The 14,067-nt window shown below is 32.3% G+C and overlaps 1 protein-coding gene across 2 annotated transcripts; it reads right to left on the reverse strand.

Moving 5' to 3' along the window:
* Positions 1 to 4,866: 4,866 nt before the first annotated feature.
* LOC118185092 (speckle-type POZ protein-like) lies at positions 4,867 to 13,752 on the reverse strand. 2 transcript variants are annotated; one of them, XM_035354888.2, is made up of 2 exons: positions 13,627 to 13,752; positions 4,867 to 6,420 (listed from the first exon to the last, which is right to left on the reverse strand). In XM_035354888.2, the coding sequence occupies exon 2, from the start codon at positions 6,161 to 6,163 to the stop codon at positions 5,195 to 5,197; it is 969 nt and encodes a 322-aa protein (XP_035210779.1). In that variant the 5' UTR covers positions 6,164 to 6,420; positions 13,627 to 13,752; the 3' UTR covers positions 4,867 to 5,194. The 2 variants fall into 2 exon arrangements, with proteins under 2 accessions (XP_035210779.1, XP_035210778.1); XM_035354887.2 differs by lacking the exon at positions 13,627 to 13,752 and adding an exon at positions 11,328 to 11,463.
* Between the last annotated feature and the right edge of the window lie 315 nt (positions 13,753 to 14,067).

The raw sequence follows: 14,067 nt of genomic DNA on the forward strand, positions 1-14,067 counted from the left end.
TGACGTTCTCTAATTTTACTTCTAATCAGTGGCGGTTCGTATTAAGCACTGTGGAACTGCAGCACCCCTATTTCCACTTATTATTATTTTTTAAATTTGATATAGTGTTCCCTTTAGTCTTTAATTCTTTCTTTGTACTTTTAAAATACATAATCCGTAAGCTTAACGTCAGTAGCCATTCCCCAGTTTGTGAAAAAGGTACGAAAGTCTGTGTTTGGAACTGCGCGCTTCACAGTTCCAGCGACATGGTGTTTGACTGTTCTGCGCATGCACACACAGAAAACAGCACGCAAGCTAGGTAGAGCGAAAAGCACTGTCGCAATTCTGGCGTGTTGTTGAAAAGGTGATTCGTTTTCACTCCGCGCGTGTGGTATTCCTCCACAAAGTGGAACTTCACCACAGAGTTCATGAAAATGTGCAACCTTTAAAAAGTTGCCTTACTGAAATTCAATCATCATGAAATGCAGATCAAACTATAACAAAAGTAACAGGAATTTAAAAATATCTAAATGACGATAATTTCCAAGTTTTGGTTAGAGCTTTTTTTTTATCAGATTATGCCTCATGTTGAAATAATATAAAACTAAATACAATCCAGGAAAATTAGTGTGTTTAAAGTTAATGAATATGTAACACATTTCAAAACTGGTATTTTAGAATTAAGAAACGCAATGTACTGTGAGAATTTTTCAAAGATACTGATAGCAGAAGCTAAAGAAATATGTGACTTTATACTATGTATTGATATAATGCACAGATATTCTTGCACTAAAACTTAGCAGCTGCTAAATTGTTTAACAAGAATTGCTACGCTAGTTTTACGAATGAACTCCTACAGAAGAAATAGTACTGACCACTGAAGCATATCTAATGATTGACAAATAAAATCTCGAAACTGAACTAAAAGTATTCTATCGTAGGTCTGATATCCGTGAATACTGCAAATTAATTGAGCTACTGAAATTTATCTTTGAAAATAATCTAGATGATGTTCTTAGTGAAATTATGAAACTGATAAAAGTTTTCTTGAGAGTTCCCATGACTACATCAGAGGCAGAACGCTGCTTTTCAGCATTGAAAAGAATGAAAACTTTCCTAAGAAGCACTAGGAATTCGGATACTAAATGCGCTTGCATTGCTTTCAACAAAGAAAAATTTCCTCAGTTGTCATCCAGAGATCAAGGAGAAAATTATTGATCCTTTCGCGCAAATTAAAACAAGAAGAATGGATTTCATTTTTAAATTAATAGACAAAGATTGAACTGTAACAATTTTGGTTAAAGTAATTAGGAAATTTTTAATTTTTTTCTTGTAAGATTTCATGAAGTTTCAAAATAAATTTTCTTTTTATACATGTTTGTTTCCTTTTAGAAAATTGTGTCCACCAGCGGCCGAGCGGTAAAGACGCTGAACACTGGTAGTTCGGTCCGAGGTTCGAATCCCGCGAACGGGTTGGCTGCATGTCCGTTTTCGTGGTTTTCCCCGTGTGTAACGTATATACGAGCCAGTTTCCCAGGCACAGGCATCTCCGGAATTCATCTCTCCCTCTTTCTTCAGAAATTGGGTAGTCGGACATCCCAGGCCCGAGGCGCATGTTCGCATTATCATTTAGTTAGCATTGTTATTTTAAACCGGATAGAGGATCAGCGATAAGAAGGATCAAGTTAAGACACACCCTCTCCCGCGGGCTCCGGGTTGAGTACTCCGGTTTTACACCACATTCGAGTGGAGCGTGGCCTAACGCCAACCTTAGAAAAACGAAGAAATGCTGACACTCGGAATGCATGCACTGCTGCTAAAATCATAAGTCTTAATAAAATGTTCTCAGCTGAGTCGATTTTCTGTAATGCAGAGAATGCTCAAAACCCAGATATACACTGCTGACCATTAAAATTGCAACACCAGGAAAGAATGAGCTGATGAACGTCAAAATCACATGATAGGAAGAAGAGGTTGGAATGTGCAAAAGATTAGTATTTCAGGCCATTTAGACGACGCAGGAGGGAGAAACGACATCTGAGGATTTGCATAAAAGAAAAGTTGTTTAGTGGATTTCTCATTCGGAAAGCGCTTTGTAATGTCGGAGTTTGCTCCGTGTATCGTGTTAAGTCTCGAATAATACTAAGAAATGCTTACCTGCAAGTATCGGAATGCGATAGAGGCAGAATTGTCGCCTATCGAGAGTGTGGATTATCGTTCCTTGATATCGCCTGTCGCACTAGTCAACATCCATCCATTGTTAAGCGAATATGGAATCAAATAGGTTGCTGAGGGTCATACTGAATGGCATGCAGGAACTTAACGACCTTCTATGAATAACGCCCGAGAGGACATGCATATTGTGAGGTTAGCCCTACAAAACCGTACAACCACATCATGGACCATTAGTCAGGGAATGGGCATGTTTGCACATGCCATGCTCTAACGGCGCGTCGACGTTTGCAGCCGCCTGGACTATCAACACGACGGCCATTACTTCGGCTTTCTCTGACAATGCAAGAGAGACGGAGACTCTGGTGAGCGGAACGACAAAGCTACATACAGGAGTGGCACAACATCGTATTTTCAAACCAGTTCCAGTTCTTCGCAGTATTCTGATGGGCGTATACGTGTCTAGAAGCTCCAAGGTAAGTAAATATGGTGTACAATATGAACAGAAGTTTTACAAAATAAAGTAAAATTCAATGCATATAGGAAATTAAAAGGTTTAAAATATACAGTAATAATTTACATCTAAAATTAAGGCCCTTTGAATCAATCATTAAATTTGAAAATAATCGCCGTTAAGGGTACATAGAAAATATCATTATATGCGTAGTAAATTAACTGGAATATGAAGAAAAATTGATTAACGTAGGAAATTACCACCGGTAAATCAATAAAAGGTAATCTCTTACTAAACTGTGACGCCATCTTACCAACTAAATTAAGAGTCATAAAATACTTCTTATCAGTTAGCTGGGTCATTTACATTTCGCCTGCGCGTTTCGCCCGAGAGCTTGCACCGCGCATCGCCTTTCTGGATGTGAACTCTTATACTATAGCAATAACTGCAAAATTTTAACTTCTTCATTACTAGGATAAATATGGTAAAGAAGAAAACTTTATTCCAGTCTTTTAAAAAATATTCCAATATCATTATGAGAAATATTTTCAATACTGTTAAAAATCAATTATACCATATTAAATACTGCAATCACAATTATTTAAAAACTCCTACTGCAATTTCTTTTTGGCTCTATAGCTATAATTCTGGAATTAAGTATTTACATGACATAAAAAAGCAAAAGTGAATCTCAGTTTTTCTTTGCGAAAAGACTAAATTTTTATTACTAGAAACACTTTTCTCAAAGTCCCTCTTAGTAAAAAATGCTAGGTTAAAAACAGTTTTTCAAAACAATAAAAAAATGAAATTAAAAAAATTATATCTTTTATTAATAGTTTAATAAATTGTTAACATAATCTATTTATATTATTTAAACAAGCAAATAACAAAGACTACATGGTTTATCAAATTAATTTATTCAGTTACATTGTCACATTTGTATTAAAACTAATGGCACATTTAAAAGAATCTCTCCATAAAATCAGAATGCATTGGTTCATGATTGTGAATTGAAGCACACACATACCTAAATTCATCATTTCTCCGACAATACATACACTCAATTTACAAAGTTTAAGACTGAATATTTTCTAATAATTTTAACACACTGATTATCAACACATGTTGATTTCTTTAAAATGTTGTCTTTTTACTGAAAGAAATTTAAATGGAAATTTTTGTTTCATTTTATGCAATTGATATTAAAGAACTTGAACCTTAATAAAGATTGTCTTTTACAGTAACTGCTCCTGCAGAGAAATCTGCCCTAAACTTCTGAAATCATCTCGGGTATACAGGAAGCGTAAACAGGGGCCATGAAATAATTTTCCAACACTAGAGCTGTGTGAAGGCATACAGAAGCTCTATGATTGCATTCAGAGATGCTTAGCATCAGAAGAAATGTACGCATGCAAAGAATTATCACATTCCGCCTTTCATGCTCTCTTGCTGTAAATGTCTACATAGCAATGAAAAATCTATATCTAGAATCTCAGTAAGGGTGCAATTGATTCTTCATATTTTTCGTTCCAGGAACCCTAATGATCTGTAGTGTAGCATCCACAAAGTGGCATAAAATGTAATAGATTAGTAATTCATCACCATCTAGATTTGATGCTTTAAGCAGGGAGCATGAAAAAAATATGTCACATTCCCCGTGTGTGCTCTTGTGGTGTAAATGACTAGCATATCCAGTTCACATTGAAAGATTCGTAGTTTGAATCAGGAAGCGGGCAGTTATTTTCTACTCTGAAAAATCTAATGATTCCTACATTCAGAATGCTAAACAAGGATAAAGTTCTTTTTCTTGAAATGTGCTACGAATTCAGTCCTGTAGATGCAACACGCACATAAAAAATATAAATTTAGAGGAAAAACATAAAAGTATTAATACCTAACGATACATATCAAGTTAAGATTTACGTTTTAAGCTCTTTAAATAGCGTTAAAAATATTAATTTACCATAAATGAAACATAAAAGCTGTTCACACAAATTGTTAGCTGTGTCATGTTAAGCAATAAAAAAATTATACCACAGAATTACACATAAAGAATATATATATTATAATTTACCAAAAATGAAACATAAAAGCAGTTCACACAAATTCTAAAGTAGCTGTGTCATGTTAAGCAATAAAAAAATTATACCACAGAATTGCACATAAAGAATATATATATATTATAAAGTCAGCGAAAAGATCATAAGCATTAACAAAAGTTCTATTAGTTATAAATAATTAAGCTTCAATTAAACATTTTATAACACTATTATTATGAATTATCATGGATAAAATTCGTAAAAGGCAAACAAGTATAGAGAAACATTTTCGAAATGCATGTTAGTCACTATCTAATAACAAATTTTAAGTTAAGCTTCAAGTTTTCAACTCATTAAATACTGTGTCAAAATATTAATTTACTATAAATGAAACATACAAGCAGTTTAAAAAAAATGTAATAACTGGTCAAGAATCTGTGCGATATTATTATCTAATTTCCATTTCGTTAAGAAAGCTGTATGAATGAACCGAATTTGTAAAGCCATTCCAATTTTCTAATCATCTTTTAAAACAGCAATGATTAACACTTTATGCACCAAACAGTTTCTTAGAATACATTTCATTGATAAAAGACAAGACTTGTACTCCCAGAGGCGGATCTTCATTCAGAAAAATAGTCCACGCTTCAGTACATTTGATGTTTTCAAATACAGAGGCAAGGAAAGACAGAGATTTTTGCATCAATTCTTCATCTTGATGCCTACTAGCTAAAGTTATTGTCTTAAAAATTGTGGAAGCAGATAGTGAGGAAACAATACATTCACGGCATATATCCTTAAGATCCGGTAGACAGTATTTATCAGCCGCATAATACAAATCATGGATCATAGAGTAAGAGGTTTGGTTTATTCCACCACAGTATATAAATTGCAACAGTTCCTTCAGAACATCAGGATTAATATCCGTGATTACCATTCTATTCTCTGTGCTTTCTGTCAACACATGCTGGAACATTTTAGCAAGCACTGGAGATCTAGAAGAAAGCACACACTTGTGAGCACGGATTTCCAAGTCTTCGCAGATTAAAACGAAATCGGATTGATCAGACATTTCGTACATATTCTGCAAATCGTGCAGTACTTTAGGATAAGTCGTATGGGTCTGTACTGACATTTCTTCTGTTTTTGTTAGTTCTGTAATACATATATCACACATTAGTGTCACTTCACGTTGAAGTAATTGCACTTTGAGTACATTAAATATATTTATATGTTTAATATTATTATGCATAATACTATCAAAATTGTACCGTCTAAAATTAAAATTCGCATAATGGCTTACTGCTCCCTTTATGTGAAGAATTTTATCTAATGTTTCTCTACGAAGTTGCAAAATGTTATCATCCTTGTAGATGGAGAAATGCAAGTACCATTCTGTAGAGTGATGATGAGCTTTGTAATTTGGACTTCGAAATTCGCCCCTACAGCCTGATGGATTAGAATCAGCCATTTCACGAGGGTTAATAGTCCACTCGAAATATAAATGCTTGCATGCCATTTAAAGTTATGTAAGTTTTGCAGTTGAAGAAGAAAGAACTGTAGTAGATTAATGTCAGACACAGTATTCAAAGAAGAATAAATGAAGTTTCTGAGAAGGATGAGGTGACAGAATCAGTTTCTCTTTAAATAGTAATTCACAGGGAACCAACAGATTTCCTATGAGAGATTATAATCACGTGATTATGTAACTTCCGTAGTGTCGCTCTCTCGTAACTTCAGTTTCATTTCTCAAGTCAGATGATGAAGTCATATTGCCTGCAAAATATTAAAACACTTTTCATAAGCAATTACATTGGTAGTGCGTTTTTCTGGCGCAAAACCTTAAGGGTTATATGTGCCGAAACTAATGTAAGGCATTTTTAAAAAACAAGTGGGAGATAAACAGACAAATAGACAAGATAAAATTCACAGGAAAAGCATAAAATCCAAATAATTGTTAAAATGATGAATGCTAAGATGAAGTAACCTACAATTCAGATGATGATATCAGATGAAAACAGGTGTAAAATCATAAAACAGGAGAGAAATTAAAATACGCAGCATTAAATACCATGATTGAACATAAGGCAAAATCAAATTAAATGATAAAGAGCCGTCTCTTTCAGGTAGTGAAAGAATAAACACGATTACGATTTGAACATACAAGTTCACTCTCAGTCCCTCAAAAGGTAATTATGTGTAACTCGAAAGTAACCAATTCTCAAATGTGTCAACAAGACTTCCTCCCTCCACTTTCTAGTAGTCTCTCAGTACTCTACATTAGGTTTGACATGTCTCAATTTATTCAGAAACTAATTCCCAGAATGGCTGCCATTTACTTAAGATTCGGTGCTTGATGACTATTTTAATAGCATTATAAGGAACAAGCAGATTCAACAAAGCAATTGCAGACTATTGTGTCTGAAAGCTCGTTATCTTTTATGCCTACGTGTCCAGGAACCAAGCAGTAAAGCATCTCATACCCATAGCTGTTTAGTTTTTTATATATTCTTAGAATATCTACTAGTAGAAGATTTCGAGTGTCAGAAAAATTACCTAAGGGTTTTTAGAGCTCTTAATGAATTTGTGTAAATTATAAACATTTTCTGAGGTTGCTTAGAAATGAATGTAAGAGCAATATACCATAGCGGTCAATTCAGTACTACACATAGAGCAGACATTGTGCAGTCGTAATTTAAAAAAAATTTAAATTAAAGCGTTAATACTATATTTATTCATCAATTAAACATGTTGCGAAATAAAATTTTAAAAACAGAGACAGAACTTTATTTTTTTCATTTTTTTAGTTAACCCAAAGTGATTATTTTCAAGTTACATAAAAATAAAATATGTGGATGACAAAACATGTATTTTATTTAAAACATTTTGGTGTTTGGAACATAAAATAAAAGTAGCGAATCAAGGGTATCGAAAGACGTGTACTATTTTAAAGGTACCACAAAGTCGCTGTTACGAGTTATCGAAAAATAACCAAGATGTGATTTTTGTATAAATGTCATTAAACTGTGCACATTTCAATTATCTATCCAACACTAAATGTTTCTTTTATGCGGAAGTGTCTTGCTTTTCGGTTTGTATGGAACTGGCGTGTGTGGAAATACTATCAAAGCGCTGTCAAGAAAGCTCAGTATATTAACAAAAAACACCCCATCTGAAGACCAAAGACTGAGAGCAGTGCTTCACTCGTAGTGCAGGATTGGTTCCTCCTTTTATTCTTACCTCCATGATCCTCGTAAGGAAGAGTTGATAGGAAGTAGTCTGACGTCACTAAGTTGCATCTACTCTGACTTCCGCTGTTTAAAACTAGCTATGTGGGCATCCCAAATTAATTTTAATCACATATACTGTAGTCTAGTAAAGCTATGTCAAAGTGAATCTGGCGGCACTTGAAGTGATTTTATGTTACCCATGAATACATTTCCCGTAAATTATTTAGCACTATTGTGACGAGAATTTGAAGGAAAACTTTAAGATTTTAATGGCTTTACGTTATATTTATTACCATAAACGAGTGTAACTCGTCAAAAAGTCTAGACATTCAGCTAATTAATTTAGACTGAGACATAAGTCTTGTTCAAATATTTTAAGATACAAATTTGATTTATTAGTACTTGTCAAAAGAAAAATATCTTAAGTTACGATTTTTGCAATAAGAATACTCGCTTTGTACTTGAGTACATTAACATGAGAACAGTTTTTTTTTTTTTTTTTTTTTTTTTTTTTCGTAGTTGAAAGCTTATAAGTCTACGAAAAGAACCAGATTGGCGATGAGTATCTACAATTTGTGATTAAAAGTAAATTAAAAAGCGGATCTACTCTGATATGCGCCCTCAAGTCGCCAAATTTCTCGCCAAACATTTTTGGTGAGAAACTTTAAGCCTAAAATGTCTCCAAAAACGTGGTTTTCGCACATGCAAAAACCAGGTTTTGAACACACAATTGAAGCTAAAAATCCGAAACAAAAACGTAAAGTTTCTAACCAAAAATATTTGACAAGAATCCATGTACACAGCGATATGTTTTAACTTAAAAAAACATCTACGAATTGTAAAATATAGGCAGCGAAGGAATCTACGAACTACTCACACCTCGCTTTAATGAATTAACATAACAACAATAAATTTCAAAGAATACCATGTACACAGCGTTCTGTTTCAACTTTAAGAAACATCTACGAATTGCACAATCTAGACACTACGCACTAATCAACAAAATAAATTAAAATAAATTTCAAACAATTCAAAAAAAAAAAAAAACAATAACGACAGAAATTCATACTAAAAAAACAATGAACATAACATTCTACAAAATAAGAACAAGAATAAAAATAAAATGCACTTACAATGAATTAATGCTTTTTCAAACATCAGAAATACCAATTTCATACCGCCTTTAACATGCCGCCACGTTATCACATCGTATATGACAGCCAGACACACTATCCAAAAAATTCATACTATGGTTCACAAATAAATAAAATCACAAATCCCTACTTCTATCATGCACAGCGACTAAAAATAATCTTCCAGACCCTCTTTCCACTCCATCAAGCACCCACTGCCCCTCAACAGGATGGCCACAATGATATTTCCTTTTGCCGAACTTCAATTCAACAACTTCCACCATTTATCTTTCCTCCCTATTTTCTCAGACACAGATGCGAACCAACGAGCTCCAGCGAAAGATTTTTCAACGTCAACAGGGTTACCATACAACACGCAATCGCGCCGAAAACCAGCGCAGAACACATATCGTCACATTTGGTGAAATTAGGGCGTATATCAGAGTTGTACCTAAATGGATACAATTTGTGATGATGAATTTTAGTAATTGCCGTTCAAGATTACAAACTTCATGAAAATCAGCTACTTTACAAAACGCCACGTGTAGCTAAAAGGTGTAATAAAAAGCAAAAGAAGTTAACAATAATTTACATACAAATATTATTTTTTTCTGTTTTACGTCACAAAATAAATTAAAGAAAGTGAATAGGTTGTCATTATTTATTCTCAAGTTTTGTTCCTCTTAGGAAGCTTTCATATATTTATTTTAATTTAAATTCAAAGCAAGTTACTTAATAGTTCAATAAATTACATTTAGTTTAATAAATGCCAATCTGAAAATTTTAATGTTTAGCACTCTGTTTGAATTCCAAATTGTGACCAACAGAAATTTTTTGCAGATACTAACATTTAGATTTCAGGCAAAATGTAAGTATAAATTTGGTATTTTTATTCGTATATTTTAAAAAATATATAGTAATACGTTTTTAATTTAATCAAGAAATTTTGTTTTTAAAAATCGAACTGGCGAAAACATGCAGACTGACACAACCATGATTATTTTGACAAATTAAGCAGACTTGATTTAAAGAAAGCAATTTTAACCAGATACTAAGAAGGATATGCAATAGCTTATTGTAATATGTGAGTAACATAAAAACTGAGATCCTAGAATGAAAGGTAAAAGTTTACAATTGGGAGCCCCTTGTTTTTGGTGATTCTTTTTTGGCGGCAAGAAGGCACAATTTCAAGATGGCCGCTACAAAAAACCAAAATAAGAAGTCAAGGAATTGCACAAACTCTGTGTCAATGTACACATCAATCTATTTTCACTTAAAAAAATCCATAAATGCACAAACTAGGTATTGCACACTGTCTTAAATTGGTCTATGTACACATCAATCTATTTTCATTTTAGAAAAATCAAGAAGCTAAAACAAAGTTAAAACTATCATGGTAACCAGAAATGAGGTTTTATCGCCAAAATTCAAAAAAAAAAAAAAAAATGTCGCTAATCGAAGGGGCACCCAATTCTACTCTAGAGCCGAATTAAAAAATGCCCTTTTATTTAAAAAAATTTCGAATTTTTAAGGGATTTAGAATTAAGTATATTTATTAGTTGGTTTAATCCTAGCATACGGTTTACATGGGTTCTGGCGACTTTTGGTGACATTTTGGCGTTAGCGACAATTTTAAAAATCACGCCAAAGTCACAAAGTATACTGGATTTTACCGAATGCCAAATCTGACCATCCCAAGTAAGAATATTCTGTATATGCATATTTAAGAAATTCTTTTATTATATTTTTTTTATATTTTGACAAATAAAGTAGAAAATGTGTGAAGAAGGATACATCTTAGTGATTTTAGTATACGTATCTTTATTTAAAAGCAAAGGGTATGGAAAATGAAATTATTCCAAATTACGTTAAATTATAAACGATTGCAGAAAGAATTAAGCGAAAATACGCATCTATTGGTATTATCTCTTTGATACGAACATTACGCTGCTGACAAATGGTTGCATAATAACATACACTACAATATTCCGGAATATTCACCAATTAATAGATTAAGGTTAAGAAGCACAAGAAACAAAGATGTTTTATTTTCAGAAATACAAAATGCACTTTTCATACACATAGTAAATTTCATCTCTTAATTCAAAACCGAAAATGAAGCAATGAGTTAACATCTTACCGGAAACCAAGTAAAATACTTAGATTATACATTTTAATTAGATCAACACAGCAGTCACATAAATAGAAGGTAATCAAAATCGTAATACAAGGTTGTTTTTACAATTTTGATTGTTACATTAGCGTGTTTCTCTTCTAGTCTAAATAGAAGGTATTTTAAGTTTAACAAAAAGACTCTTACTTAAAGTAATATAAGAATCACCTGATCAGACCATAAATACATCGCTTATCTATAATGTTACAGTCGTTGTTCGCAGATTTTAACAGAAAGTTAGAGTCGTTTTTCGCAGATTATCCGCCAAGCTAACGGCTAAAACCCTCCGAGATCTGAAGAAATTCAACCAATCAGAAAGGGCCGTTACGCTGGAGACTTTTGGCATTATTTTCTGTTCGCCAAACGCAATTTTTATGCGAAACTGGCATACAAGACAATGGCTTGCTAATGTTATGGTAACTTCTTGGTTATGTTATGGAAATTATGCATACTTCTTGGGTAGAAGAAGTTCGTTTTGTTTTGGTTATTATTTTGTGCTACTGATATGATTTAATATTTAATTTACTGTAGGGGTAATAAGTCAAGAATGTACAATATTTATCGTGACTAATTTAAATATGAATTTCTAAAATAACGACAATAAAAAAAATTTAAAAAAAGCTTTATATCCTACTCAATTTCTGTTCATTACCGAATTACCTTTTGTATTTTCTCATACCCTTTACTTACTATTGATAAAACATTACTGTATTGTGAAATTTCTTCGCTTTTTGTATATTTGAAAATGCTTGGTGATATCTAGTTCCTTATTATTTATAAATGGTAGTTCTTTAATTAATTTTTTTATTATTATTTTTATTTTGACTAGCAGCTCTTAGAAATCTCTTTTTTATGTATTTTTTCTGTAGGCAGAATTATACTAACAAAAGCTCCTACTGAAATATAGAAAATGCAGAGATTATTAAAATGCAGAGGTGTGATAGATCATAAAATTTCAGCTAATTAACTCCCAAAAGAAAAAATAATTGAGAAATACATCGTATGAAACTTGTTTTATGCATTATTTTCTACCCAAATAGGTCTATTTCGTTTCATTGTGTTACATAAAAATAAAGACATAATTTTTTCAAGTTTTGCAAAACTGCAGCATTAGCATAATCAAGTAATTTTTATTTATGACAAATCTGTGGAGCATTTTACACTCTACATCATACTGTAAGTTTTACTATGTGTATCATTTTCTTTTGTTGTCAGGACTTTTCTAAATAATGTGTCCTAATTTATCAGCTTTACTACTCTTCAGAGTTTATAGTTATATATTAGATCACACAGTCTTTAATCTGCAATTTAAATTACGTTTGCTTATAATTGCTCTAAATGTTTATGCTTTCAGATGCCTTGTTGTAATCTCTAGCAGAAAAGCTTGAGATCCCGAGCACTTTTTTTTTTCCTGTATCAGTAAAATATTACAATAAAAACAACTCTCACCATTGGATTCCTCTATTTTTTTATTTTCTAAGGAGTCACAAATTTTATTCTGTACCTACACATCTACTGCCTATGTTCTTATAATTTTCTATTATTTCTGATTGTGGAATTGCAGTTACTTTTCACAATTCTGTATTTTTCCAGTAAAGATGTAAACATGAAAAACTAATTTTTGTTTGTTTGTTTATTTGTAAATCAAACTAGAAAATTTATAAAAATATTTCATTAGGCAAAAGAATGTACAATTATTATTTTTTTCTTTTTTTGCTTGAGTTTTATACCGATGGTAGTAAATGGGAATTTTTCTTATTTGATTAATTGATTATTGGAAAACACAGAAACAGTATCTTCTTGAGGGAAAGAAGACTTTCATGAAATATACTTAAAACTAACTGGCTTCTGTTCATGTGACACATGAGAAAAATATCATGCAGCTAGCCGGTCCACCAGGGCTCAAATTACTACTGCTCCGTAGTCTTATCCATTCGGTTACTGATGAATACTTATTATGAAAGATGCTAATAATTTTTCTTTGTATGAAAATTGTGTGTCCATCTTATAGGTTTCTCACTTTACTCTGCTGCTGAATCTTTGGATAAAGTTACCATCATATGATATATCATTCTTATTTCTTCATATCAAAACTGATTTGGCAACTACTTTTTTTGATTTTGAATAATTATTAATAGTGGCATATTAATTGTATAAAAAGGACTCTGTTTATAATTGTTATATTTCCCAATTAATAAATTAACATCATTGAGTTTATTATACCATTGCTGCATAAGAGTCAAAGTTGTCTTTATGACAAATGAGCGGATATTTGAGTTTGGGCATGCATTTACTTACATAATTAACATTCATTTATTGTTTTGCAATGGTTTATAGTAATGTTATAATGTATTTCTCCCGCCTTCTTCGCGTGCCTTCGTGGTGTGTAAATACGCATATACATTCTTTGTCACTAAATAATAAATTATAAAGAAATTCCGCTTACCTGTCAGACGCAATCTCGCCTTTTGTCATTTTCTCTAAATTTTATTTGACGACACAATAAATACATTTACAATAAATGGAAGCACATATAAACTTTAGTTAGTGTTTCGCGTTCGTGTTATCTTTTCCAGTCATCAAGGTTCTGCACTAGTCCAAGGAATTCAAACGCACTCAGCGCCATCTGGTGCAATACAGTTTCAACAGACTGCACCCCGAATGACTAGGGGTTCATTCAAACATTTACATTAATACAAATTTAACATAAGAAGCTCTTACAATGTAAAGTTCAATCAAATCACATATTAAAGAAACTACACTTATTTACTATATAAACAAATCATTCATCTTTAAACAATTTGTAAAGTTACCTGCAATAAAGTATAATAAAGATAATAAGGTGGCAACTTAACACCAGTACATACATTAAAACGTTCATCACATA

Source organism: Stegodyphus dumicola, chromosome 2 (assembly GCF_044657685.1).
Source record: "Stegodyphus dumicola isolate Sdum_Otavi_A_Nest chromosome 2, ASM4465768v1".
Taxonomy (NCBI): domain Eukaryota; kingdom Metazoa; phylum Arthropoda; class Arachnida; order Araneae; family Eresidae; genus Stegodyphus; species Stegodyphus dumicola.